General features: G+C 33.9%; 2 protein-coding genes across 5 annotated transcripts; both read right to left on the bottom strand.

The window, feature by feature from the left end:
* Positions 1 to 252: 252 nt before the first annotated feature.
* LOC112697673 (K(+) efflux antiporter 6) lies at positions 253 to 9,384 on the bottom strand. The gene is made up of 20 exons (XM_025750949.3): positions 8,905 to 9,384; positions 8,238 to 8,281; positions 7,920 to 7,978; positions 7,701 to 7,779; positions 7,541 to 7,602; positions 7,376 to 7,451; positions 7,187 to 7,261; positions 5,990 to 6,061; positions 5,797 to 5,880; positions 4,941 to 5,009; positions 4,745 to 4,822; positions 4,559 to 4,647; positions 3,604 to 3,700; positions 3,345 to 3,398; positions 2,410 to 2,505; positions 1,928 to 2,116; positions 1,755 to 1,832; positions 1,508 to 1,552; positions 1,007 to 1,096; positions 253 to 902 (listed from the first exon to the last, which is right to left on the bottom strand). Exons 1-20 carry the CDS (start codon positions 9,161 to 9,163, stop codon positions 816 to 818), a joined length of 1,782 nt encoding a protein of 593 aa, XP_025606734.1. The 5' UTR covers positions 9,164 to 9,384; the 3' UTR covers positions 253 to 815.
* Positions 9,385 to 14,430: 5,046 nt separating this feature from the next.
* Positions 14,431 to 19,835, bottom strand: LOC112697675 (histone deacetylase 2). 4 transcript variants are annotated; one of them, XR_003151276.3, is made up of 14 exons: positions 19,397 to 19,835; positions 19,255 to 19,310; positions 19,046 to 19,163; positions 18,101 to 18,163; positions 17,741 to 17,809; positions 17,483 to 17,649; positions 17,319 to 17,383; positions 17,191 to 17,237; positions 16,329 to 16,373; positions 16,188 to 16,238; positions 15,733 to 15,819; positions 15,459 to 15,546; positions 14,671 to 14,827; positions 14,431 to 14,588 (listed from the first exon to the last, which is right to left on the bottom strand). XR_003151276.3 is itself a non-coding variant. In XM_025750950.3 (13 exons), exons 1-13 carry the CDS (start codon positions 19,616 to 19,618, stop codon positions 14,736 to 14,738), a joined length of 1,170 nt encoding a protein of 389 aa, XP_025606735.1. In that variant the 5' UTR covers positions 19,619 to 19,835; the 3' UTR covers positions 14,431 to 14,735. The 4 variants fall into 4 exon arrangements, 3 of the variants coding, with proteins under 3 accessions (XP_025606735.1, XP_072075485.1, XP_029143535.1); XM_025750950.3 differs by having other exon boundaries at positions 14,431 to 14,827; XM_072219384.1 differs by lacking the exon at positions 19,255 to 19,310 and having other exon boundaries at positions 14,431 to 14,827; positions 19,397 to 19,746.
* Positions 19,836 to 24,707: the final 4,872 nt, after the last annotated feature.

Genomic DNA, 24,707 nt, shown 5'->3' with positions numbered 1-24,707 from the left:
TTTAAACTGTTCCGGCAATTTTACTAAATTGTTTATGATGAATATTTCTTATCTCCCTTGTTCAACAACACCAAATGTTTATTACTCGTTTATAATAACACAAATGCAAATAATTAAAATAAGTAATGAACAAAATGAGGGAAATATTGCTTATTGAATTAAGGCACGCTAGTTAATCAACAAATGGAGGGATGAGACAAAAATACCAAACGTTGATTTGCTGATGTAAATAAAGGTGTGGAGACTAGCAAGTTAACATAATACGTCATGGAGTATTTGACATGGCAATAAGAATGCTCCTATAAGCGAGATATCATTTTAATTTATACAACACATCTCAAAAATACCATTGAGAAACAAAACAAAACGGGAACTGCCTTAGATAGTTAGATATACAAAGCCCAGCCACAGATGCTAGAACAGAAATATTGAATACATTCAAACTACACTTAAAGGAAGGAGGGGAATGGTTACTCATTGAACCATATCATACATTTATGAGCCAAAAAAAAAGAACAAAAGAAAGGGTGGGAAATAAATGAATGTAAGTGGAGCAATGTAACGAATATATTTTCAAACGGCTTCATCTGTACGTCGTCTTGTTAGTTGATTTTTGGTCCTCTCCCCTGTTCATTCCACTTGTGAGGATTTGGATGATGGTTAGTATTTGGTTAGTTTGGTATGCAAGAATTGATTGTGGATTAGGTTTGGATGATTCTGAAAAACTGCAGTTAGGTGAAATTCTTATCAACACCACCTTGGAGAACCCCATCAAAGCTTAATGTCTTGCAAAAAATAAAAAATAAAAGCACTTATCAAGAATCATGAGATTCTTGGTCCATCAAAATTATTCGCTGCTTCCCACTTTCTGAGCGGAGGATGTCTACCTTACTATATCCGATCTACACTCAGACAACAAATAAGGCAATTATTAGAAAAAAGAACCAAAAAGATTAGATCACTGACTTTCACCTAAAGAAAATCCATCAGTTCCCAGAATTATTACCTCCAGTGAACTGTCAGGAGAGAACCACCTCAATAGCACACCGAGATGCACTACTGCAGGAATTAGCTTGAAAAGTAAAGGAGTTGTTACCTGCAGAAATTAGCTGAGAAATTATTGATGGGATTATGCATTCATAATAAATTAATAGCAGTGTCACTGAGTTCAAAGCATTGAAACTGATGGCAGCTTATGATATACTTCACGCTTTTCAGACTTAAATACTTGGTCTTGGTAAACTTCAATATTGCAGAATAGATAATTTTTTCCCACATCAAAGCTTGTCTAACATTGACATTCAAATCAAACTTTTTAATGAAAGAACAATCTCTTTGAAAGAAAGTTTTTATTGTCCTATCCATTTCTTTGCACCAAGTTTATCAGCTATATGTGTATATTGCCATGTTCACAGCATTTCAAAATCTGCAAGACTATAACCCCCAATTATGGATCAGTTACGGATCCCTATAGCTGTTAATTCAAATATATAAAAATGTTTCGTACCAGACTAAGAGCTGTCGTCCCAAGAAGCAGCAAATATAGTTTACCCTGAAATTAATAAAATATCAGAATCCCTATTGGTTGGCAATAATTAAGTATCAATCTATATCACCATTTCTGCCTTTCTGGGTTCAATGGATAAGGCAAAATCACTGTATAATAAGAACATCAGGGATGGCTATTGATTAGAAACCGTTAAACTATCAAAGACTGGATTCATCAGTATAGTCACAACCATTTTAGCACAAACCTCAACTAGATGAAGATTAGAAGCCCGGCTGAGAAGAACAAAAGCAAATTCTCCTATCTGTGCCAATGACATTCCAACCTATACATATGCATGACTTTAGGTTCCTCGACCATTGAGAAGACAAAAAAAAAAAAGAAAGCGTTTAGACCATCAAATTACGAAATAAAGCTTACAAGTACTGAAGTCTTGTTATTGTAACCAAATCCTTTGACAACAGAAGCAATTATGATTGTTTTTATGACAATCACCAAAATTACAGATGCTACCAGAATGTCAACATGGTTCCAGAGAAAATGAACATGAATCAACATTCCAATGCTGGCTAGGAAAAGAGCAGCAAAAAGATTGCGAATAGGTTCAATCTGCAGAGAAAGTGAACATGTCAAATTCCTGCTATAAAATACTTTTTACCACCAAGCATTCCAGTTAAGAAACTAGGTTCATGAAATAATCAAATTTGTCAACGACAGAAAAATGAGAACCAGATTGTAAACAATGGCTTTCCAGAAGGAATTTCTACAAATATCCCAGTCTTGTGAAGAACATAAATCAAAATAACCAACGAAATGTGCATGGATCTTATTAAAAAGCAATACATTCCACAAGGCTACATCAAGCATGTAACAATCAACTGCTATTTGGCATTGTGCCTTACTTGCTCTAGTGTATGTTGAGCCAGATCAGTGGTTGCAATCATCACTCCAGCCGCAAAGGAGCCTAACTCTAGACTTAGCCCCAGCTTATCACTACTCTGGAAACATAAAGGCAAAGAGATACAAAAGGTCAAGCTTCAGATGTAACAGTAAGATTATCATTATTACTACTAATGCATAATGGCAAAGGGCATTCTTTATGGAGTCAATTCTGGCAATAGGCTGTGTTTATGTTTGTATTATTATATCATATTATTATTACTACTAATACTACAACCAATATTTCTATTGCTATTACTATTTGGGAAATGAAAACTAGGACATATTATTTGAAAACGATTAAAGATATTTAAGTGAATAAAGAAAAAAAAAACAAATAAACAAAATTTCATGCTCACACTCACTCCACACAGATGAGTAGAGAATAAAGAAGTTTCTGCAGAGACACAAGAATCCAGTGTGACTTTGATACCACACATCTCCAGTTTCTTGGGAAGCAACTAATACAATCCATTAACTTTTTCCTCACATGAAGTAAGAAGCCTTCTTATAAGATAATAGTTTCTCAATTCTGGCATTCTAATGATCACTTCATGAGTTACCTAACATGATTCCTTATATTGGGAGAACCCTTTAATTTGTTTGGTTCATAGAAACCAGCATACATCATTGTCAGCAATGACTACTAAGCCTTTTGGTGATTAATAGTTGTAAATAAGCATACAGCTAAGAAGGTTCTGAGTACAGACATTTTTAAATGTATCAAACAGCAAGGGTTTTGCAAGTTGATGTGGGCTCATTATCTCAATTGGTAAAAATATGGTTTTAGAAGAAACTATTATGATTTTACTCCTTATAAATAAATCAGATTACAAAGAAACAATTTCAAATACAAATACAGTAGTTCAGGGAGTGAAAATTTAGAGAGAGAACCAACCCAGGCTACAAGCAAGCAGAAGGCAACAGACGCCAGCTGATAGAGCTCATTTGTCTGCATAAACAGGATTATTACTCAACAGCTCAGAAAGACAAAAATGTACAACTGAACAATGGCAATAGCTAAACAAAGAACCGAAGTTGCAAAATTTCCATTCAATTGAACCATCAGTGCCATTTTTACCACGAAGGAGAACAAGTAACTACTTCCACAGTCCACAGGTGAGATATTACAAGAAAAGTGGGATAAGAATACAGACCTGGGATGACAGGCTTATCATCAGTTTAAGCAACCATGGGAGGCAAGTACGAGACAATATTGACAGAACAGAGAGAAATGCAATCAAAGTCACCAACCTGGATTGGGAGAGAAGTATCATGTTAGGTCATATAGAAACTCCAGGGAACATGCTGAGTCAAATTCCGTATAGAACACCAGTCAGTATATTTCAGTCGGAACCAAAACACATCTTTTTTTTTTTGTTTTTTTTTTTTGGGAGAAGGGGGGGGGGGGGGTGTTCCACAAATTCACTAAACGGCACAGCAAGGTCCACTGAAATGCTTATCAAGGTAAGTGGCCAGCCAATTATAATGTGGAAGAGTCTCTGTCCTCTACCACTAAAGTAACAACTTCAACACACTCGTTCTCACTTTACATGAATAATTAAGTCACTAATTTGCTATTTGACTTTTGCAGCAATTATAAATTACTTTTTTATAGCATCAAATTGGCATATTGATAGGAACCGAGATCTAGCAGGAAATAGGGGATTTTATTGATGAATTAGGGATTGTAAATCACAATCCCCAATTGACATATACTGTTGGGTCTAACCAACTCGAGAGAATTTTCCTCTCCTAAACTAACAAACTGAACAGAATTTTCTAACTGACTAAAAACTAACTAACCCCTAGTATTTATAGGCAACAGCTAGTCCTGCTAAACTAGCTTAAAAGGGACCTGTTTCTATCACATATTATTCGGAAGTCTACTGTTTGAATATGATTATGCATAATTGAGAAGACTAAAACATGACTTTACGAAAAAGTCATTTTACAATCATATATTGTCAGAAGACTAAAACATGCATGAATTTCACTAAATTACTATATGGGTTAAGTGAAAATGAGAAAGAAAAAGCTAATTAGATGAAGAAAAGATCATGTGTTGAAAATAGAGGTACAAGTTTAAGACTTTTAAGGTTATATACTTACAGCTTTGTCATGGATAACACTCCTTGGAAAACACCAGACGTGCCACCCAGAACAGGAAGTAATGCAAAAAGCAATCCAACAGCACAATCCTTCAAGGAAAATTAATATTACATGACTTAGCAAAAAATAGTAAATAAAGAACAATATAGGACATGATAACTGATCAAGCAATAACTAATTATGTACCTGCAAAATTAGGGTCCCAATAGTCACTTGTCCGTGAAGGGCATTAGTAGTGTTCTTGTCCATCAAAAACTTCAAGACCTGGTAAAAAACATAGGAAAAGGAAACAGGATTGGTTACAGCCTCAGAAGGCATGAAGTACATGAGTCTGCATCTGAACTTTTAAACATAGGACATTAGATCGGATATGATGTTATACCACTGCTGTTGAAGACATAGAAAGGAAAGCACCAACAAAAACTCCTTCTGAGGCTTTACCACCACATAACTGCAAAATAAAGACCTATCAGAACTTCAACATTGAGAATGTCATATGGCAAAGTCTACTAACAAAAAACACGTTGAAATATAAAATATTGTCTTCCCAGAAACATCTGAAACAGCAACAGCACCAAAAATCAGATTATGCATAATACCTATTAAGAAAGTGACAAAGTGATAATATGGCTTCCTTTTTTATTAAACTACAAAGTTCATACTACTGCCGTGTAGGGTCTGCATTTATAAGAATTAACAGGAAATTTATTTTAATTCTATTTTGTTTCCATCTACTCCCTTGTAATCAAAGTCAAACAAAACAAATCCATACTAGAACCAGTTAACCAATCATTGTGGATCTTGGCCAATAAGGAGGAAAAGTAAACATTTCCCAGAAAGAAAGGTGACATGAATTAAAACTTAGAAACTAATACTTGGTGATCTCTTGCCCCATCATCATATCTGCCCAGCAGTTTTAAACTAGTAAACTAATCATCCTTGGGATCGGGGGATCTCGTGGAATTTATGCAAAGCAGAAACCCTTCATTCAATAAAAAAAAATAAATTAAAATAATTAAAGTTTGAAACTTCGAGTTCAGTTGTAGAGATCAGTATTTATTTGTACTTAAGGTGTAAAAGGATTGAATCATGCAATAAATAGATGAGATAGCAAACAGTTTCCATTATTCAGTTGTCTGAATGTTTTTTTTTTTGGGTACATGAAGCTATAAATTGATAACAATGACAAACAACAAAATAACTCAGAAATTGGGCGACCTGCAATTGTAGAAACATACCGATACAGTAAGCCCACACATGCACATAAATAGAAAAATTTGAAGTAGCCCTCCTAGAACAGCAACTGCTCGAACAACACGAAGCTGCAATCATACAGGTATAAATTAGGGTAAGTACAGCTAATTAACACATGGCACAAAAAAAGAAAAAAGAAAGAAAAGAGCACATTTAAAATAATAAATAAATAAATACCTTAGCTGCCGAGAACTCCAGGCCCAATGCAAACAGAAGAAATATTACACCAAATTGAGCCACTGTTTCCACCTACGTATTTGAGTAAATATAGCTTGTATAAATAAGCTTGAGTTCAGCAAGAGGCACTAAACATCAGTATAAGCTCATGTGGCAATATAACTTAACTACTGTATGTTTTTTGTTGTTTTAAGTGGCATCGACACTTCTTACTTAAAACAGTGAAGAGAACAAAATAGTCTGTCAAATTAGTGGAAAGTCCTTAGGCTCTTTTATGATGAAGTCAAGGGAGGAATGAGGAACCTTGAACTTAAGAATAAAATGTTTGCTTGCACAATGATTTATGTCTGTAGGCCAAAAGGGGCTACACTACAGTCATTCTTCTTTTCATTTTATGTTCCGATTCTCTTCATCTCAATCAAATTCTTTCATTTATTTGTTGTTTAGAAAAGGATGGTTTATTAAGCTTCTCCGTAAATGATGCCTTGTTTGTGTAACTGTTCTGATATACTTACCAGCAGATATAAGTTGGAAAAAGTAGTTCAAAAGGGAAAATGAAAATATCCAACATTGTATTTTGAATGCTTAAAAATGATAAATGATTTGGGTTAGAAATTTATTTTTGTGATAACTCACGATAAATTGGATTAAGTGAAGTCTTAATTTTTGAACTTATCAAAATGGATTTCCTCTGATTCCATTTTACTAAATAAGCTATTTAGAAAGGGAAATATGGTCAATCTATAAAATTTAAATTCAAATCAGATGAATTCCGCCAAATCTTACCAAATTTGATAGGACTTGTAAACCAAAGGCAGGGAAAATGATAAGAATTACCATATCAACTCATTCCAAACAAAAGATCTAATCTGCAAATCAAATAGTCTCCCCCTTCTAATCATGCCAAACACACCGAAAATATGTTTTGCAAGAATGTGTTGTTCAGTATTAAGTCTAACGATTTTCATAAGTGAAGTTACCAAAATTAAAAGATAATGCACTATCTACAAGAATACAGATAAAAAAATTTCACACACCATTTTTTCCTCAATTAAGTTTGGGAGCCAAAAGCATTGACTCTTTTCTCAGATTTTAACAAAATTACAAATGGAAATCCAACTAAACTGGAGAGTATATACACCATAAAAGAGTTTAAAAAACATACAAACTGCAAAAGGATTACTGTTGCAAGAATACCTGCACCATTTCACTAATGAAGTTAAAGCCACCAGGTCCAACTATGGAGCCAGCCAGAAGATATCCAGTAATAACCTGTCAAAATATATTTTGAGTCAATGCTTGAAGTGATTTTACAGGGAAAATATATATATAACATCCTAAAGATTCCATTTATTACTAATAAGCTTAGAAAAAAAATATTCAGACCGGTTGTCCCGCAAAAGCAAATGCAACGCCACCACAAGTTGCCGAAACTATAGCGACCACTAGGTCTGAAATCAATCTAAAAGATAAGATGAAAGAATTTCTCATCAGCAACAGCACTATAATCCATCTTATATGCTGAAAACATAATCAGCAAAAGAAGTTTACCGCAAATCTAGCTGGAGCACTGGATACTTGGATTTAAAGTTAGATATTATGAAAACATTATCCTGAAAGATGCATATTATATATAGTTAGAAGTTGCAAAACTAAACAGAATATCAGGAAAAAAAAAAAAAGGAAAAACCTAACAACACATTGTCCTCACCTTTCGGTCTATCAACATTGGGGTATCTTCAGCTCTATTATCATTATCCAAATTAAATACATGATGGAGTTGAAATGACCTATAATTTTGAAAAAGCACACTTACATAATATATCGAAACAAACTTTTACGGTAAATGCACCATATCAGACACCCAGTTTAAGTAACTGGAAGATACACTTCACATATGAAATACTAGTGTAAAAATAGAAAGAAGTACTTTTCATCCTTTGTCTCGTTCTTCTTTGGCTTGACCCTGGCCACAGTTTCGAGTACAGCCTGATCCAGACATATATTAATAAAGGCCAGAGAATTGTCAATTGTGTAATATATAGAAACCATGGAAATATATGACAAGTGGTAAAAAAACTAAAACGTGAATCACCACTAAGCACAGCCGGTTGAAAAGTTTCATATTTTCACTAAAATAAAAGGAGTACCTCAATCATGCTATTAAATCTAAGTTTATATTTTCTGATTACATCAAACTAGGATATCATGATTAGAAAAAAAAGGAGTTGTTGTTTGCAAGACCAACCTGTTGCTCTGCCACACTGTTGTTGAAGCTCCCCGCATCAGGCACTGCAAGCATATTAAGAGGCAAAGAAGAATAAAAAGGCAGACGCCAAAAATAGGTTCCGATTTTTTTTTTTCTTATCCAAAAACACTGGCGCAAAAAGGTATACAAAACTTCAAGTGCATTTCAAAAAATGCACATACATACAACACGCCCAAATCAGTAAGAATGAAAATGAAAATGATTTTAAATCATAAGATGCGAAATGAGGGTCGTTCCAATAACATGAAATTCGCACGAATCTGCCATTTTCTTCTTATAGATCAGGAACCAGGGTCAATGAACATTGAAATCAACAAATTGATTGTGTTAAAAAAATGCAATTATAGAAACTCCAAATAGCTCCGGAGCTGAGAGAAACACAATCCGAAGAAAAATCCAACGAGATTTTGCAGAACTGATGATTTTATAGCCTAATGAGAACTAAAATTCACCAAGTCAGTGCAAATCCTTTCCAAATCGGAAATAAGACTGAAAATCGAGGCACTAAGATTCTAAAACATTCTAGCTCACAACCTAACCCTGTGAGGTTCTACAATCGGAAAATCCAACGAGATTTCGAACCTCTTCACAATCTAGAAAGAACTAAAAATTCAGGAGAAGGAAAAGCTGTAAGTTAATCTAGAACCTTCGTTCTGGTCGTTCTCGGTGAACTCGTGCTCGAGAGCTCGATCGATCATTTCCGCGAAGCTTCCTTCCCTGGGTTTCGAGAGCGTACCATTGGACTCGGTCGAGTTGGCAACCAGTTCGATCCGATCCGACTCATCGGGTCGAATGGCGAGTGACGACGGAGGTTGAAGTAGAAGTACGAGCGAAACTGAGAAAATCAAGAGCGTTAAATGGTGGTGACTCTGGCGAGAAAATGAAGGTGATCTTGCAGGGAACATTGCTACGCCGAGGGCGCAGGGGAGCAACGTAGCAGTGCCTGCGACGGCGGAAGCGGTGGTTGACGGTGGTTGCCGGTGGCGGAGAAAGAGAAAGAGAAAGAGAAAGAATTGAGAACTTGAGAATGAGCAGAACGAGGACCAAGGAAGACAGTGAGTGCTTGCAACTTGCAAGGTAAAAGGTCAAGCTGTGGTCATTCATTAATTGTCAAAATGCTAGTAATATTATTATTATTATTATTATTATTATATTATACTAGTAATAATTATGATTATTGAGACTGCTGAAATATGTATAATTAGAGAAAAACATTTCTAAGAAGTCAATACTAAAACAATTGAAAATTAATTAATATTAACTTAAATCTAAAAAAATATTAATTAGCTAACCTTTTTTAAAATTAGTTAATATAATAAATGTTTTATACTCTAATCAAAGCTCTTGCGTTTGAATTTATAAATATTAAAAAATGTTTTTTTATATAGATATACATAATGAAGGATATTTTATGAATAAAAATTTGTACAATAGAAGTTGAAGTAGATAAAAAGTAATTTGATCTCTAAATTTAAAAATTCGTTTTGGCTAACATGTTAGTAGAATTGAAAAAAAAAATATATATATATATATTAATATATATAAAGTTTAAAATTTTGATGTATTTATTACATATTTATTAAGATAAAAGTAAAAAAAAAAATACTAATAATAACAGGACACATCCTAGGTAAATTCTTTGCAATTTGCTACCTAAATTTTATAACTATAAGTCAAGTTGGTATTAATTCTTCTGTGACTAATTTAATCAAGAAAATTTATAAGTATAGTTAACACTGTTAATATGTATAGTTAATTAATTGGTGTACAAAATTACAGACATAATCTAGGTTGACTATATTCTGGATGAATAATTTAGTTTTTAGCCAAATTTAAGTGAAAATTTGATCCTCGACAAAAAAAAAAAGAAAACTATTACACAAATTAATCTTTGAAATATTATATTAACAAAATTAATTTATCTCATATTTTTGTGGTTGAGAGTTGAGTTGTTATTTATTTTGATTGTCTATAGGAAAAAATACTAATCATTGGGAACCAAATTAGATATTCTTAAAGGTGGGTGAATTAAGATGGATTTAAGAATGGATTTTTTTTTAACTTTCATTTTTTTTTTTATGTCCAACCTAGAAAGAGTAATAAAGCTTAAAAAATAGTTATGTAGTAGTAAGGGAATAGACGCTAGAATCTAACCACTCTTAAAAAATTTTAAATATTATAATCTTAAATTTGTCAATTAATTTTATAAATTTTCTCTTAAATTATATTATTTTATAATTTAAATTTTGATATGATTTTAAATTTTATATGCTTAATTTATTCTTTTAATTTTATCTAAATTTTCAAAGGTTAATAATTAAATTAGTCTTTTAAAAATGAAAAATTTTTTAAATTTGTATCTGAAAAATTTTATCAATTAAACTGATTTTTTAAAGATTATAAATGAATCATATTTGTTCTTCAGTTAATCTATTTAATAATTTTTGTCAACTATTGATGATATGAAATGTTAATGATAACATATATAATACCTAACATATTTAATTAGACATTGACTAAATATATTTATAAAAAATCTATTAATTTATTAGCTCGATCATATTGGGAATAGGGTTTATGTTTGGGAAAAAGAATTAAATTAATATATTTTCATAAATATATTGGTCACTGTTCAATTAAGCATGTCAAGTATTATGTGTATTGTCAATTAATGTTTCACAACATTAATTATTGACAGAAATTATTAATGATGTGACCGAAAATAAATATAATTAATTTTTAATCTTTGATAAATTAATTTAACTAAAAAATTTTTTAAAAACGAATTTAATTATTAACCCAAATTCTTAATTGTCTCTACCTTAATGACATGTTAAGAGATTTAGGGTGGATTTAAGTAAATCTTCTAAGTAACTTACTAAAATGACTTTGAAAATATAATTTTTAAAAGTTGTAGTAGTTATATTTGGTAAATCAAATTAAAAATAATTTTTAATAAATATAAATAATAATAATTGTATCTGATAAAATAAATTTAAAAATTTAAAAATTTATAATAGAAAAAAATATAAATAAATTTAAATATTTATTAGAATTTAATTTTGATACATTATTAGTATAAAATATTTTATACAATCATTCAATTGCATCTGTTTTTTTAAATAATTATTTACGCAATCGATATAAAAAATAATTATTTTTATTAACATAACATTATGTGATCAAATATATGTATAAAAATATTTTATATTAATAATATATCAAAATTAAGTTTTATTTATTAATATATAAAATTATATTAGATTTTAATTTTAATAAATACAAATTAACTTTAAAAAACTTTTTAGAGTATTTTTAAAACACTTCAAACTTTTAAAAATTATTATAATAACATTAACGGATATTTGGTATTTTCAAATTATAGAAGAATATCTTATCCTTCATGTGAATAGTCAGGAATCAAAAAGATATATATTCATTTTTTTTGTGCTTTTAATTTGTTTTTAATAGCACAGCTGGTTGATGGAAATGCACTTTGTCACCACTTGGATTTGTGTGTTCATGTCTTCATGACTCAAATCCGGATGTTTTTGGGTTAATTTGCAAATACACAAGGGTATTCTTTTATTGAATTTGAATTTTTCAATTATTTTTTATTACACCCGTAATTCATAACTATATAAATAATAGAGTCAACATTTAATTCGTTCTCTTTCTATTTTTTCAAAGGATAAAACGATTCTTATAAAAAACACGAAAACATTTCAGTTTTTAACAAAATTATTTAAAAACAATAAAATTATTCTCTTAAAAATACCGTTAAATGATAACAAAATTAGTATTGTGAAAATTTTATTTGTAATTGTGAAAATTTTAAACCTTACAAAAACAAATTTATAATATGACAAACTACTATCACTATTTGAGGTGGAGCCTCACAGTGAGGAAGGAGGTATGACTCTCCTACATTTTATTTTATTTTTATATAAATTTTATATAAATTTTAGTTTAATTCTTTTAAAATTTTTGTTTTAGTCTTATTTTATTGTAAAATTAGTTTTTGGTTTTTTCTTAAAACCGCATTTGTTTATAGGCACGTGACACTCAGACAGTAACATAAAAATATAAAATTATGTTTGATAAATAAAACATAGACAAAAATATTATATCAACACCAATTTTTTTTTTATTTTTGTATGATACTTTTTTCTTTGAAAGGTTTTCATATTAAAATTATTTTTTTTCTTTTGACATCACTTCCGACAACGATCTTTTTCCACTTAACCATCACTAGTAAAAGAATTTTTAAAAATAAACTTATTAATAATGTGTGAATTTAAAACCCACACAAATTACAAATAAAAATTTACATAAAATTAATTTCGGTTACTATTTAACAAAATTTTAATATAAAAATTATATTGTCCCAAAATAATTTTGTTATGGTCCAAAAAGTCCCATTTTCTTACGAAAATCGTCTTGTCTTTTAAAAAAATAGACAGGAATCGAATTGGATATTTACTCGCAGAATAATAAAAATAAAATCACTCATTGAAATATAAGATAATAAAGTTAATCCCCGACCAAGAACAGAGTAATTATTCTTAAACACTTTTTATTAAGTAAGAAGTGTTGTACTCTTTATTAATTAAACAAATTTAATTTTTTATTTATTATATTTGTTCCGGGGTTTATCTAAAACCGAATGACGTTTGGGCTCAGATGCGAGGCCCAAATGCTTAAAGGAATTGTCTCCGACTTGTCTTGCATCAGCCGTCGTCCGAGTTGTGTGTTTAAAAAGGTGGGGGTGATACCTGCAAAACACTCCAATGCCTAATCAACAAGGGGTTAATAACCGTCCCTTTATCTTAGGTTGTTGAGATCTCTCTTATAAAAGTGAGTGAGAGATTTAAGGAGACAGTTACTCACTTGGATAAATGTTGGTTGCTTGCCTGCGTCAAGCCTGACCTCTTGGAGGAGGTCGGACGAGCGTTAAAGGCTAATATTCTAACCAACTTGGGTTGGTCGAGTGGTTAGCTCATTTGTCTGCTTAAACAAGTGTTAAGGATTCGAATCCTGCCTTATGCATGCATCAATCTATTAGCCAACGGCATACCTTTAAATGAAGCTCAGATTTGCGACATATTAGTCCTTAACCTGTCGGGTTAGGGGATACTGAGGGCAACAAAAAAACTAATCTTTTAGATTGAGCCTTTTAACTTTATCGGGACTGACTTGTGTTTTGGGACAAGATATGAACAATATTATATATCAATTACTCATATTTAAAATTTTAAAATTTATAATTTATAATTTAAAGATTAAAATTTAGAATATAAAATTTAAATTTTAAAATATAAACAGCGTTACATTCTCTATTTCTTTCTAAACACATTAGCATTCGTTGACTTTCTATTCATTAAATTCTGAACAACAAAATTATCAAATATAAGAAAACATTAAAACAAAAAGAATTTATCTTCTTCAAAACTGTAAATGATATCCTAGCATTAAAACTACTATTGTAGTAGAAAAAACAATGATAAATTATTAGAAGGATAAATTTGGGATTTACTTAAATAATAATGATGATGATATAGTTGGACAGATTCGTTAACAACATGGTGTATTGGTGTCCGATAAGAATGCTCCATACTTTGCGTTGTCACTGCTGATCTCGGTCCCGTCTCTTCCTTCTATCGTTTACAAATATTATTAAAGAAAAACAACTATTTTTACTCGTAGATGTTTAGGACATTGACAAAACTACTCATAAAAGAACAAAATTAATGCTACACCTATAAAACATAAATTTTATACAACGAAAATATTCAAAATTTTAAAATTACCCTTATCCTTCGACTTCAACCTCAACATCTCTTTCTCCCTAAATTCCAAACTTTCATCATCTTCCATCACCACTACTTTTTATCATCTCTATTACTCCTCCTCCACCACCACCACCATATCTCTTCTACCCTCAGTTTCACAGCCTCCCTTTTAAAAAAGATAAAATCATCCAGAAACAAATATAACAAAGCACGAATTTTATTTGGTTTTGGTTAGAAAATAAAAAGGGGAAGTGAAGAAGAAAAATCGAAGGAAGAAACAGAAAAAACAAAATCTTGGCACGAGTTGTGTTAATAATGCACTGAAAGGAAAGGGAAAAAAAATGGAAAAAGGATTAAAAAGGAAAAAAGAAGCTTGACAGTTTTCTCATCCATCCATTATTGGAACACAAATAAGAATTAAAAAGAAGAGGGATAAACGTATGTATAAGATACACCGACATATTTACAGAATATTCATGTAGAGTTCATTCTTTCTTTTTCACTACCTGGTAGTGGCAGGCAGGATACCCTTGGGAAACTAACAAAATAAACACACAAAAGGATCAGTGGAAACATTCTAATCCAGTTGCTTTCGAGATCTAAATATCTTTACAACAGACCTTTTTTGTTAATTGATCATAATATAATCTCATAAGGTGCAAGCAAGGAGCATCCTTTGGCAGCCTTAGGAATCCTGTTTGTCTTCTATCAAGCATTTCTTGGACAGATTGACTATTGAATCTGCAATGACTCTAGCACTGGATTTCATATAACCACCTGAAACATTACATGAAAAACAAAAAGGGAACCTAATAAACATCTCATAATAAGCTGAGAAAAATTCTTTTTCTATTTCCAATCTTTGTTTCATTTTTTCTTTTACAAAATCTTGAAAGAAAACAGGAATACTGAAGAAGTTAGTTGAGAATGTTGTCATTTCTACAATAGTTAACTATGACCATCTCCTTTAGGGCATAACTATACCAGCACAGAGGGCCAATATCAGGTTTAGAAGAAACTAACAATAACAATTCATCTAACTAAAATGGTAAACCGAAGAGATCAAAAAGGGGTTTAATGTCTTATATCTACAACCGATGTGTCCCACACACAACACACAATTCGCTTTTAAATACTTTTAGCTTATCATGTTATGAGTGTTTCTAAGATTTCAACACAATAGATGATTAGAAAGATAATATGGAAAATGGCCTTTGAATGGTGAAGGGAAAGCCTCTGGCACCCTGGCTGGAGATATCACTACTCACCCACATGGCCAAGAGGACATGGTTTGTTTTATGGAATTAGCACAGTGAAAATTTGTAGTAGGTTAGACCCACGAGAGTGTTTCAAGGTAAATATGTGTTAGGAACCCAGCCATATGGGACAGATGAAAAATATAGCAAACCTGACGTGAGCATGACAATAGGAATGTTCTTCTCACGAGCAAACCGAAAAACTTTCTCATCTCTGAGGGTAATCCCATCAGGACTGATCTGCAAGTACAAAATAGCACAAGAACCAGCTATGGTAAGTGACAAGAATCAACTGCAACATAACTCAGATAATGACCAACTCTTACTATGTTGAAACTTGAAACTATAGATGAAAAGCAAATGACCACTGAAGTTGAAATAAATTAATATTTTACAGCAATAAAGTGAATCTAATAACAAGATTACCTTTAACCTTCCTAATGGATCACCATCTAAGATGTCAGTTCCGGCATTGTAAACTATCAACTCAGGGTCAAAGCTACGCCCAGCAACCTTAAATCACATTGACATGAAAAACATTAAGTAAAAATAAAGGGGTTCATCAACCAAAAAGGGGTGGGAAATAACATAACTTCGTCAAGTGATAAACAATTTTGAAAATAAATGCCTTATAAACATACGTGAAGGTGTAAAATTTCCTTCGGTTTGATGTTTAAATAACGAAGGGAAAAGTAAGAGAAGGCACATCACGAATCAAACTGGATAGCTATTATAGTTGGAACTTGGATACTTCAATACTGTATAGCTATAGCAAGGAAAAAGTTGCATAAATATAAGGATACCTAGTCCTAGTTCTGCAGTAAAATACTCATGCCGAAAGTACGAGAGAAAACAAGGCTTTTAGTGAGAATGTAATATACCTCTAGTGCTTCATCTAATTTCTGCAGGTAATCTTCCGTGAGTGTCCCACTCTGAAAGTTCAATAATAGAGAAAAAAAAATTGGTCATATAAGCAAATCACAAGACAAGTATTCACATTTTAACTGACATAGTGAATATACCTTCACTTCAACTTTCTGATTTATGTAGTTCCTTGCCTCATAATCCTAATATTATAAAATGATAAGGAAATTGTAAGAAGTTTGGTAAGCTGCTACCACCACAATAAAATTGATTATAGCCACAACAGAATATATGCACATTCTAAAATAAAATCAAATAACAATTGACTGTTGCTGAACACCTTCAAAAACATATTTAGGCCTTTTCCCTAATATGTAGAACATTGTTATCTAGAAGGCATAACAATCCATTTCCAAAACATTTTTTGGCAGCACAATTTTGCTGGCGTCCTGTACACTTCATTGTTTCAACTCATTGGCAGATACAAACAGATATGCATGGCATGTTAAGTTTGACATAAATGACATTTTCTAACAATTAAAATATATTTTAAATCATTGCTTAAAAGGTTAGCACAAAAAAGAAATACAAACACCACAAATAATAGCTGACAACAATATGGAGTTTAGTAGATCAACCCCAAAAACATTTGCAGTTCAGTACCATGAACAAAGATAGAGGAATACCAAAGAAAATCTAATAGAAACAATTAAAAAGGACATTGATCAAAATAAACTTTCAGAAAATTCAGGTTTTAACAAAGCCATAATACTTAATAGTATTGCTTGATCTATGTATCTTGAACCATCTAATGACATTGATTAAAAGAGCAAAAACACTCATCCTTCCAACCACCACAAAGGACATGATAAACCAAATGTATGGTAAAAGCCACAAGACATTGGCAGCATGTCTGATTTCATGCACGATGAATAAATAAGCCAAGTGTGAAAAGGGGAAATTAGAGAAAATCAATTCAAAATTATGAACACAAAACAAACAAAGGAGCAGATAGCTCACCAAAGGGTATATTCCAGGGTTGTACATGTCCAAAATGTAGACTCGGCCTGCCATTACAAAGTCTTTTTAGTGAAAATCCTAAAAGGTATGAAGTCAGACAACAGGAGGAGAAATTTTTGTGGCCATACTATCATAGGCAAAGTCTGTTTCATGGCCATTTCCTTGATGTGCATCAAGATCAATGATCATCACCCTAAAGATTTTGCAGACGGTTAGAAGATAATTCTAATTTGCATGTGTTAAGAACATGTCCTAGCTTGCAATTATAAAGCCTAAACGGTAGTTATACTACCTCGATATATTCAACCGAACCAAAGCAAAGTGGATGCAAAGAGAAATATCTGCATAAGCACAAAATCCACCTCCTTTTTCTGCAGAGCAGTGATGAAATCCTCCTCCTACATTAATGGCCCATCCTCTCTCTTTTGCAAGTTTTGCAGACAAAATAGTTCCACCAACCTACTGCAGTAATAAGAATAAGACCTGAATTTCGGAGAAGCTAAACAGACAAGACAAGGAAAATGAACAAGGAAAAAGAAAGTTACTTCACCTGCTTCCGGAATGGATGAAGAACTTTTTGTTGCACAAGACAATTAGGAAATAACCCCACCGGAGGGACCTACGTTTATTATTCTATATCAGTAAACATTTAGCATGTCAACTGCATAAAGTTCCAGCAATTACCAATTTTGTACAAAATAACAAAATAATAAAAAACAAATACACAAAAGCATTCCAATAAATATGTAAGTTTATTTTCTTGATTTCTTCCTATTGTATGAAAGGAAAGATAAAGACTAACTACATACTCTTTCATGCAAGGGCACCATAAGTAATGAAAATCAAGGAATGAGAAGTATCAACAACAAAAGAGTAAATGGCTACCTCAAGCCTAAAAGTGATGAAGTACCTCAATTATTGTAGCCACATTTGAACTTTCCTTCAGGCTATTCAAGTACGATTCTGAGTGCACCTTTGACAAAAATAAAAAATTTAAGAGTAAAGAAAGAAATGGAATTAGCAGTTTAGCACTAGTCCTTCAGAATATATATATATATATATATATATATATATATATATATATATATATATATATATATATATATATTTTTTTTAAGAAAGGGTACCTTTTCTTCTTCAGAAAGGTGTGCAGTAAGAAAGTTAACTAGTCATTTAAAATAACTTAACAGCCGTAAATACAACAAGGTAATGATAATTATTACAAGTGTAGTTAAGGTACCAAAAAATGGAAAGTACAGTACTCACAATTTGGGGACTCAAAATGGCTTCCCTCCTTTCCCCCTCTTTTTGATAGATAATTAAGGTTATCTAATATCTAATGACTAAAGAAAATGTTCTTAACCAGTACTATGATCAGCTCAAGTTGACAACACTCAACTGTATGATTGGTTGCCAGAAAAATTTTCAGTCCTTAAACAACAATTTTACAAGGGAAAACTAAAGAAGAAAACGCATATGAAAAGCATAAAATTATAAATTATATATAGTCAAAGCTCCAGTGTTTCCCAATCTCACTGCTCTTACCTTTCAGTTCACATATCATCTTCCACTCCATATAACAAAATGTGTTAACGTGCTTAATTATTTCACAGCAATAGACACACAAACGAAAAAAATTGATAGGCATCAAGTGACTGATAGTCGAATTTACTATTGTATTTTTATAAGAATAATATATACAATTTTGAAATAAAATTAATTATTAATCAGTGTAGCTTGTTTGGAATAAGTTTCGAATATATATAAATGAGTGCTCTGTATGATATTTTTTACTCGTAGATCAAGCATTCAAGCCAATGCAAACTCCTAAAAAAGTTAATTACACAGTGATTACCACTAAAAGATCATCCTTTGAAGCTTCAAGAGGCTCAACAATGCATTTCTTATCCAGAACACCAAACGACACTAGGAATCTACAAACTCGCCCCCATTTAGAAGAATCAAACGGGTGCCTACACCAATTCATGAGGCACTATTAATTGAAGAAAATAATAATTCAATCACCAGCGTTTAGAAAGAAAAAAGCTAAAAAAAATTCCTTACAGTTTCTCAATGCCGAGAAAGGATATGTCATATGATTCAGAATAGATAATCGGAACCTGAATTGCACAAAAACCTAACTAAGTTCAAATAAACCACAAGTACTAGTGTGTGGTTTGTAGTGTTGTTACTTCTTAGTTCATACCTTGGAGCGAGGCACATCGAAGTAGAGCTTGCTCGAGAAGATGCGGTTGCGCTGAACAGGGTCGTTTACTGATGAAGAAGACATCGTAAACGACGTCGGTTTGGACAGACGGCGGAATCTGACGGCAGCTACTGCGACAGTGATGAACGCGAGAACAAAAGCGGAGGTGTAAGGGAAGCGAGTCGACTCAGTAACGAATTTTTGGATGAAAGTGAAACTCATGAATCGGTGGAACTTTCCTAGCTCGTTCTTGAACTCGGACTGCGGAAGCGATAACTGATAAGAACTTATCAATGGCAGAATGGAATGTTCGACGAGTTAACTCGCTCCGAGTTCAACTCGACACGGGCGGTGTTGATGTTGATGACTCACTCGATAGAACAACTAGTTTTTGCAACACGTGGACAATTTTCCTTTTTTAATTATTATTTTGTTATTTAATTATAAAAAGATATTCTTAACAACTCTTTTATTTTTGTTATTGAGTAAGAAGTATTTTATTATTAATTGAATAAATTTTAATTTTTTATTTGTTATATTTTAAATTTATCAAAGGATCGTGTCCATAGAAAAAAATAAGGCGTTAATTATAAAATTTTAGTATACCAATTTTAAACGACTAAGATGATAAATTCACGTGGCTAATTAACAAACGTGTATGGAAAAGAGTTACATCATGTTGATACTTTTATTTTATTTTTAATATAAAAAAATAAAATTTTAGTCTTTACTTGTAACAATAACTTAAAAATTAAATATATGACTTGGCATTAGGTTGGCAATCTATATTTTATCTGTGATACTCAATCTGAACCAATCTGTTTAGATAGGGTTATTTATTCTACCCACAACGAGTAGGATGCAGTACGAATAGAATAAGATTTAGAATTTTAGGGTACGAATAGAGTTAGGATTAAAAAATTCTCAATCCAAAAATAAAATAAAATAAAACTTTAAAAAAAATTTCAATCTACAACTAAAATTAGAATAAAGTCCAAATCCTGTTTTACCTTATCCATCGCCAACCCTATCAATGAAATATATAATGCATAAACACCTATCAAATTAAATGTGGATCATGCATACTCATACATTGATGAGGAAAAAAGAAGAATAATGTATCTATAACGTTTTTTAAGATAATTTTATCAAGAGCGATACTTTCTTAAAATATTTATACTTTGAAAGAAGTTTGGGAGAAGACCCCAAACCTGCTCCTTTTTTTAGCACATACGCAATCTAGGATCCAATGTTCTTAGGAAAAAAATAAATATAAAATCGTTTATTTTTTCTAAGATAATTTATTTATATAAATCATATCAACACCAAAATTAACTACAATTTTATTTTCTAATTTTTAATATAAATTACAGATATTTAAAAATTTTTATAAATAAATATAAAATTATGAAATTTAAACTATAACTTGTTAGCAATATAATACAAACTTAAACTTATGTAAAAAGTAAATTGTTTAATTACATTCTCAATGATATTCAATTTATATAAAATTTCACACATAATTTATTAAAAGATATATAATTACAAGTTAGCAGTAAAATTGAAAAAGATGTCATTTATAAAATTCTTTCAATAATATTTAAGAATAATGTTATATATTTAAATTATTTATTAACTAAGTTTAAGGGTAAAAAACCATAATAAGCCAACTGGCTCAAAAAATTACGTAAATACGCCAAAGCAAAAATCGTTTCAGCAATAAACCAGATCGTATTTTTATATAATTCGAACCAGGTTGGTTCGAACTCTATTTGTTAGTAAATCGAACCAGGTGAGTTCGAATTAGGGTTTTTTGTTGGTAATAAATCGAACCAGTCTGGTTCGAATTAAGAATGAAGGTAATTCGAACCATGGTGGTTCGAATTATAGAGAGAGAAGGTTTCCTTGTAATTCGAACCGGGCTGGTTCGAATTACACCAATCATAGTTCGAACCAGGCCGGTTCGAATTAGTGTGAGACTGAGCTGTATATATATGGTTCCAAATGTGAGTTAGTCTCATTAGAGGGAGTAGGATGGCTAGTGAGGAGAGTTTTGTGGTTTTGGTGCACCACAGAGGATCTGTTAATAGAAAAACTCGTTCCGGAGTAAAGTTCACAGATAAGAATCCTCTATGTATTGTCATAACATCTACGACGAGTTATGATGACCTTGTTAGCGCTGTACTAATGAAGCTCGGTCTGGAGGGTGCGAAGCGGGTAAAGAAGTTTTTCTATCGCATTCCAGTCACGGTGCTACAGAATACGGTGAAGTATGATTGCTTCACGATTAATAATGATGTGGACTTGCAAGTAATGTTTCTTTGTCGGCGGCAGTTTCCGGAGGTGAGGACACCGGAGTTGTTGGCACGGCTGGTTGATGTTGTATCCAGCTCCGGCGGTTCGAACAGGAATACGAACACTGTAACGAATCCAGCAGGTTCTAGTTCCCGGCCTGCCGTTGCTTCCTCGTCCGTCCCTGTGTACGAACCAGTGGTCCAACATGTCGCCTCCCCATCTTTCGCTGTTGACCTCAATGGCACCGAAGGCGACGAGGTAGTGGAAAGGGAAAATTTGCCGAACGCTTTAGTGGGAGTTGCACCTGTTGGCGTAGGAGACGGTTTTTTGGACGATGAAGAGGAGGATGACGTCGAGCCGGATATGATTGACGATGATAGCGCTGATGATATTGGAGCGACTGGGCCTGCATTGGAGGTAGGTGGTTCTAGCTCTGGCACACAGCAGTATCCACCACATTTTTCCTCGTTGGACTTGGACGCCATGAGACATGAGGGGGTTTTAGGGCATGCTGTTGGATTCGGAGCTAGAGATGCGGAAGGGACTACTGGTCTGACAGAGTTCCAGGTTGGTCAGCAATTCCAGGATAAAGATGAGGCCCTTTTAAGTGTGAAGACTTACAGCATCCGGCGAGGGGTACAGTACAAGGTGGTGGAGTCCGATCACCGCCGGTATGTGGGCAAGTGTTCCGAGTTTGGGAATGGGTGCACATGGTTGATTCGACTGAGGCTCCGGAAGCGCAAGGGCATTTGGGAGGTCAAACGGTACAATGGACCTCACACTTGCCTGGCCACATCCATCTCGAGTGACCACAGGAGTTTGGATTATCATGTGATTTCGGCGTTCATTATGCCAATGGTTAGGGCCGATGCATCCGTGAGCATCAAGGTGCTCCTGAACGCCACGGCAGCGCACTTTGGTTTTAGGCCGACTTACCGGAGGGTTTGGATGGCGAAGCAGAAATCTATTGTCATCATATACGGTGACTGGGATGAGTCCTACAACGACCTGCCTAGGTGGGTGTTGGGTGTGCAGCTGACGATGCCTGGTAGTGTTGTCGTCCTTAAGACGACCCCGGTTCGAGTTGGAGGACAAGTGGACGAGTCTCAAGCGTACTTTCACAGGCTTTTCTGGACTTTCCCGCCGTGCATCGAGGCATTCCGTCATTGCAAGCCGCTAGTGAGCATTGACGGCACACATCTGTATGGGAAGTATGGGGGGACGTTGCTCATCGCGATTGCACAGGACGGGAACTCGAACATTCTACCTGTCGCATTCGCACTAGTAGAGGGTGAGAATGCGGAATCCTGGACATTCTTTCTCTCGCACCTTCGACAGCACGTGACCCCGCAGCCCGGTCTGCTGGTTATATCGGACAGGCACAACGGCATCAGGGCTGCGCTTGAGGCCCCTGACGGCGGTTGGCTACCCCCATCTGCGTACCGTGCATTCTGCATACGACACGTAGCGGCTAATTTTGCCCTAACCTTCAAGGGCAAAGACGCTAGGAGGCTACTAGTGAACGCGGCGTATGCGAAGACCGAGGTTGAATTTGATTACTGGTTTGATATCCTGCGATCTGAAGATCCGGCGATGTGTGAGTGGGCGAACCGGATTGATTACTCGTTGTGGACTCAGCATCGTAATGAGGGGCGGAGATTCGGTCACATGACGACGAACATCTCCGAGTGTGTGAACTCTATCCTGAAGGGGGTCAGAAATCTCCCTGTAGCATCCCTGGTGAAGGCAACATATTGTAGGCTTGCGGAACTGTTTGTTCGCAAGGGGAGAGAGGCTGAGGCCCAGATGGGAACAGGACAACAATTCAGTCAGCATTTGGTGAAGTGTATTGAGGCCAACATGAAGACAGCCAGGTGCTTCACGGTGACGCTGTATGACCGGGATAACTCCGAGTTCACTGTAGCAGAGACCACTCCGACTGGTTCTTTCTCCTTGGGTACTTACAGAGTATCCCTTGCCTCTCGGACATGTGACTGCGGGTACTTCCAGGCTCTTCATTTCCCGTGTCAGCACGCACTTGCATGCTGTGCATACTCACGGGTCACCTGGACCTCTTACGTTCACAGCGTCTATCAGATTAGCTCGGTGTTCAATGTGTATCGGATGGGATTCACACCTCCGATCCCGGAGGGCTTCTGGCTACCTTACGACGGGCCCACGGTGATTCCAGACCCTGACAAGAGGCGTGCCAGAGAGGGTCGTCCTAGATCCACTAGGATACGGACGAATATGGACGAGGCGGATCCGAATCGGCCAAAGAGGTGCGGCCTATGTCGCCAACCCGGACACACACGACGTAGTTGCCCACAGGTTGGAGGCTCGTCTCAGACAGGACACCATTAGTATGCATGTTGTTAGTGTTAGCATTATCTACATTAGTGCGCATCTTGCTAGTCTTAGAGTTATTTAGATTATTTCCCATCTTGTTAGTCTCAGTATTATTTACATTAGTGCACATGACTTTTAGTTTGATTGTTGCGAGTAGTAATGAATATGGCTTCTTTAATTATGTATTTTTTTTCTTTAAAGTTCAATCATGTATGATAGTGGTTTGTATTTTTTTTGTTATGTTATAGTCTGTTTACCTATGTTTTTTTTATTTGTGTTCTGGGACATTCATTTTGTATGATCAATGAATCTTGAAACAGTTTAGTGTTTATTTTTTCTTATTAAATTGTGTCCGGGTTGGCGATATAGGCCGCATCTCTTTGGCCGATTCGGATCTGCCTCGTCCATAGATACACAGCTCATTCAGTCTCACACTAATTCGAACCGGCCTGGTTCGAACTATGATTGGTGTAATTCGAACCAGCCCGGTTCGAATTACAAGGAAACCTTCTCTCTCTATAATTCGAACCACCTTGGTTCGAATTACCTTCATTCTTAATTCGAACCAGGCTGGTTCGATTTATTACCAACAAAAAACCCTAATTCGAACTCACTTGGTTCGATTTACTAACAAATAGAGTTCGAACCAACCTGGTTCGAATTATAT

This window comes from Arachis hypogaea, chromosome 16 (assembly GCF_003086295.3).
Source record: "Arachis hypogaea cultivar Tifrunner chromosome 16, arahy.Tifrunner.gnm2.J5K5, whole genome shotgun sequence".
Classification (NCBI taxonomy): Eukaryota; Viridiplantae; Streptophyta; class Magnoliopsida; order Fabales; family Fabaceae; genus Arachis; species Arachis hypogaea.
The sequence above is the reverse complement of the archived record's forward strand: the minus strand, read 5'-3'. Positions and strand labels throughout refer to the sequence as shown.

What these genes read in the sequence shown, in the direction of transcription:
- LOC112697673 (XM_025750949.3), bottom strand. Translation starts at nt 9,163, where the DNA reads ATGTTCCCTGCAAGATCACCTTCATTTTCTCGCCAGAGTCACCACCAT. An exon ending in ATAACAAGACTTCAGTACTT is followed by an intron (nt 1,833 to 1,927) that starts GTAAGCTTTATT and finishes GCATATGTATAG; the next exon opens with GTTGGAATGTCATTGGCACA. An exon ending in CTAATCTTCATCTAGTTGAG is followed by an intron (nt 1,553 to 1,754) that starts GTTTGTGCTAAA and finishes TATTAATTTCAG; the next exon opens with GGTAAACTATATTTGCTGCT.
- LOC112697675 (XM_025750950.3), bottom strand. Translation starts at nt 19,618, where the DNA reads ATGAGTTTCACTTTCATCCAAAAATTCGTTACTGAGTCGACTCGCTTC. An exon ending in TCGATGTGCCTCGCTCCAAG is followed by an intron (nt 19,311 to 19,396) that starts GTATGAACTAAG and finishes TGTGCAATTCAG; the next exon opens with GTTCCGATTATCTATTCTGA. An exon ending in ATCCATTAGGAAGGTTAAAG is followed by an intron (nt 15,547 to 15,732) that starts GTAATCTTGTTA and finishes TTGTACTTGCAG; the next exon opens with ATCAGTCCTGATGGGATTAC.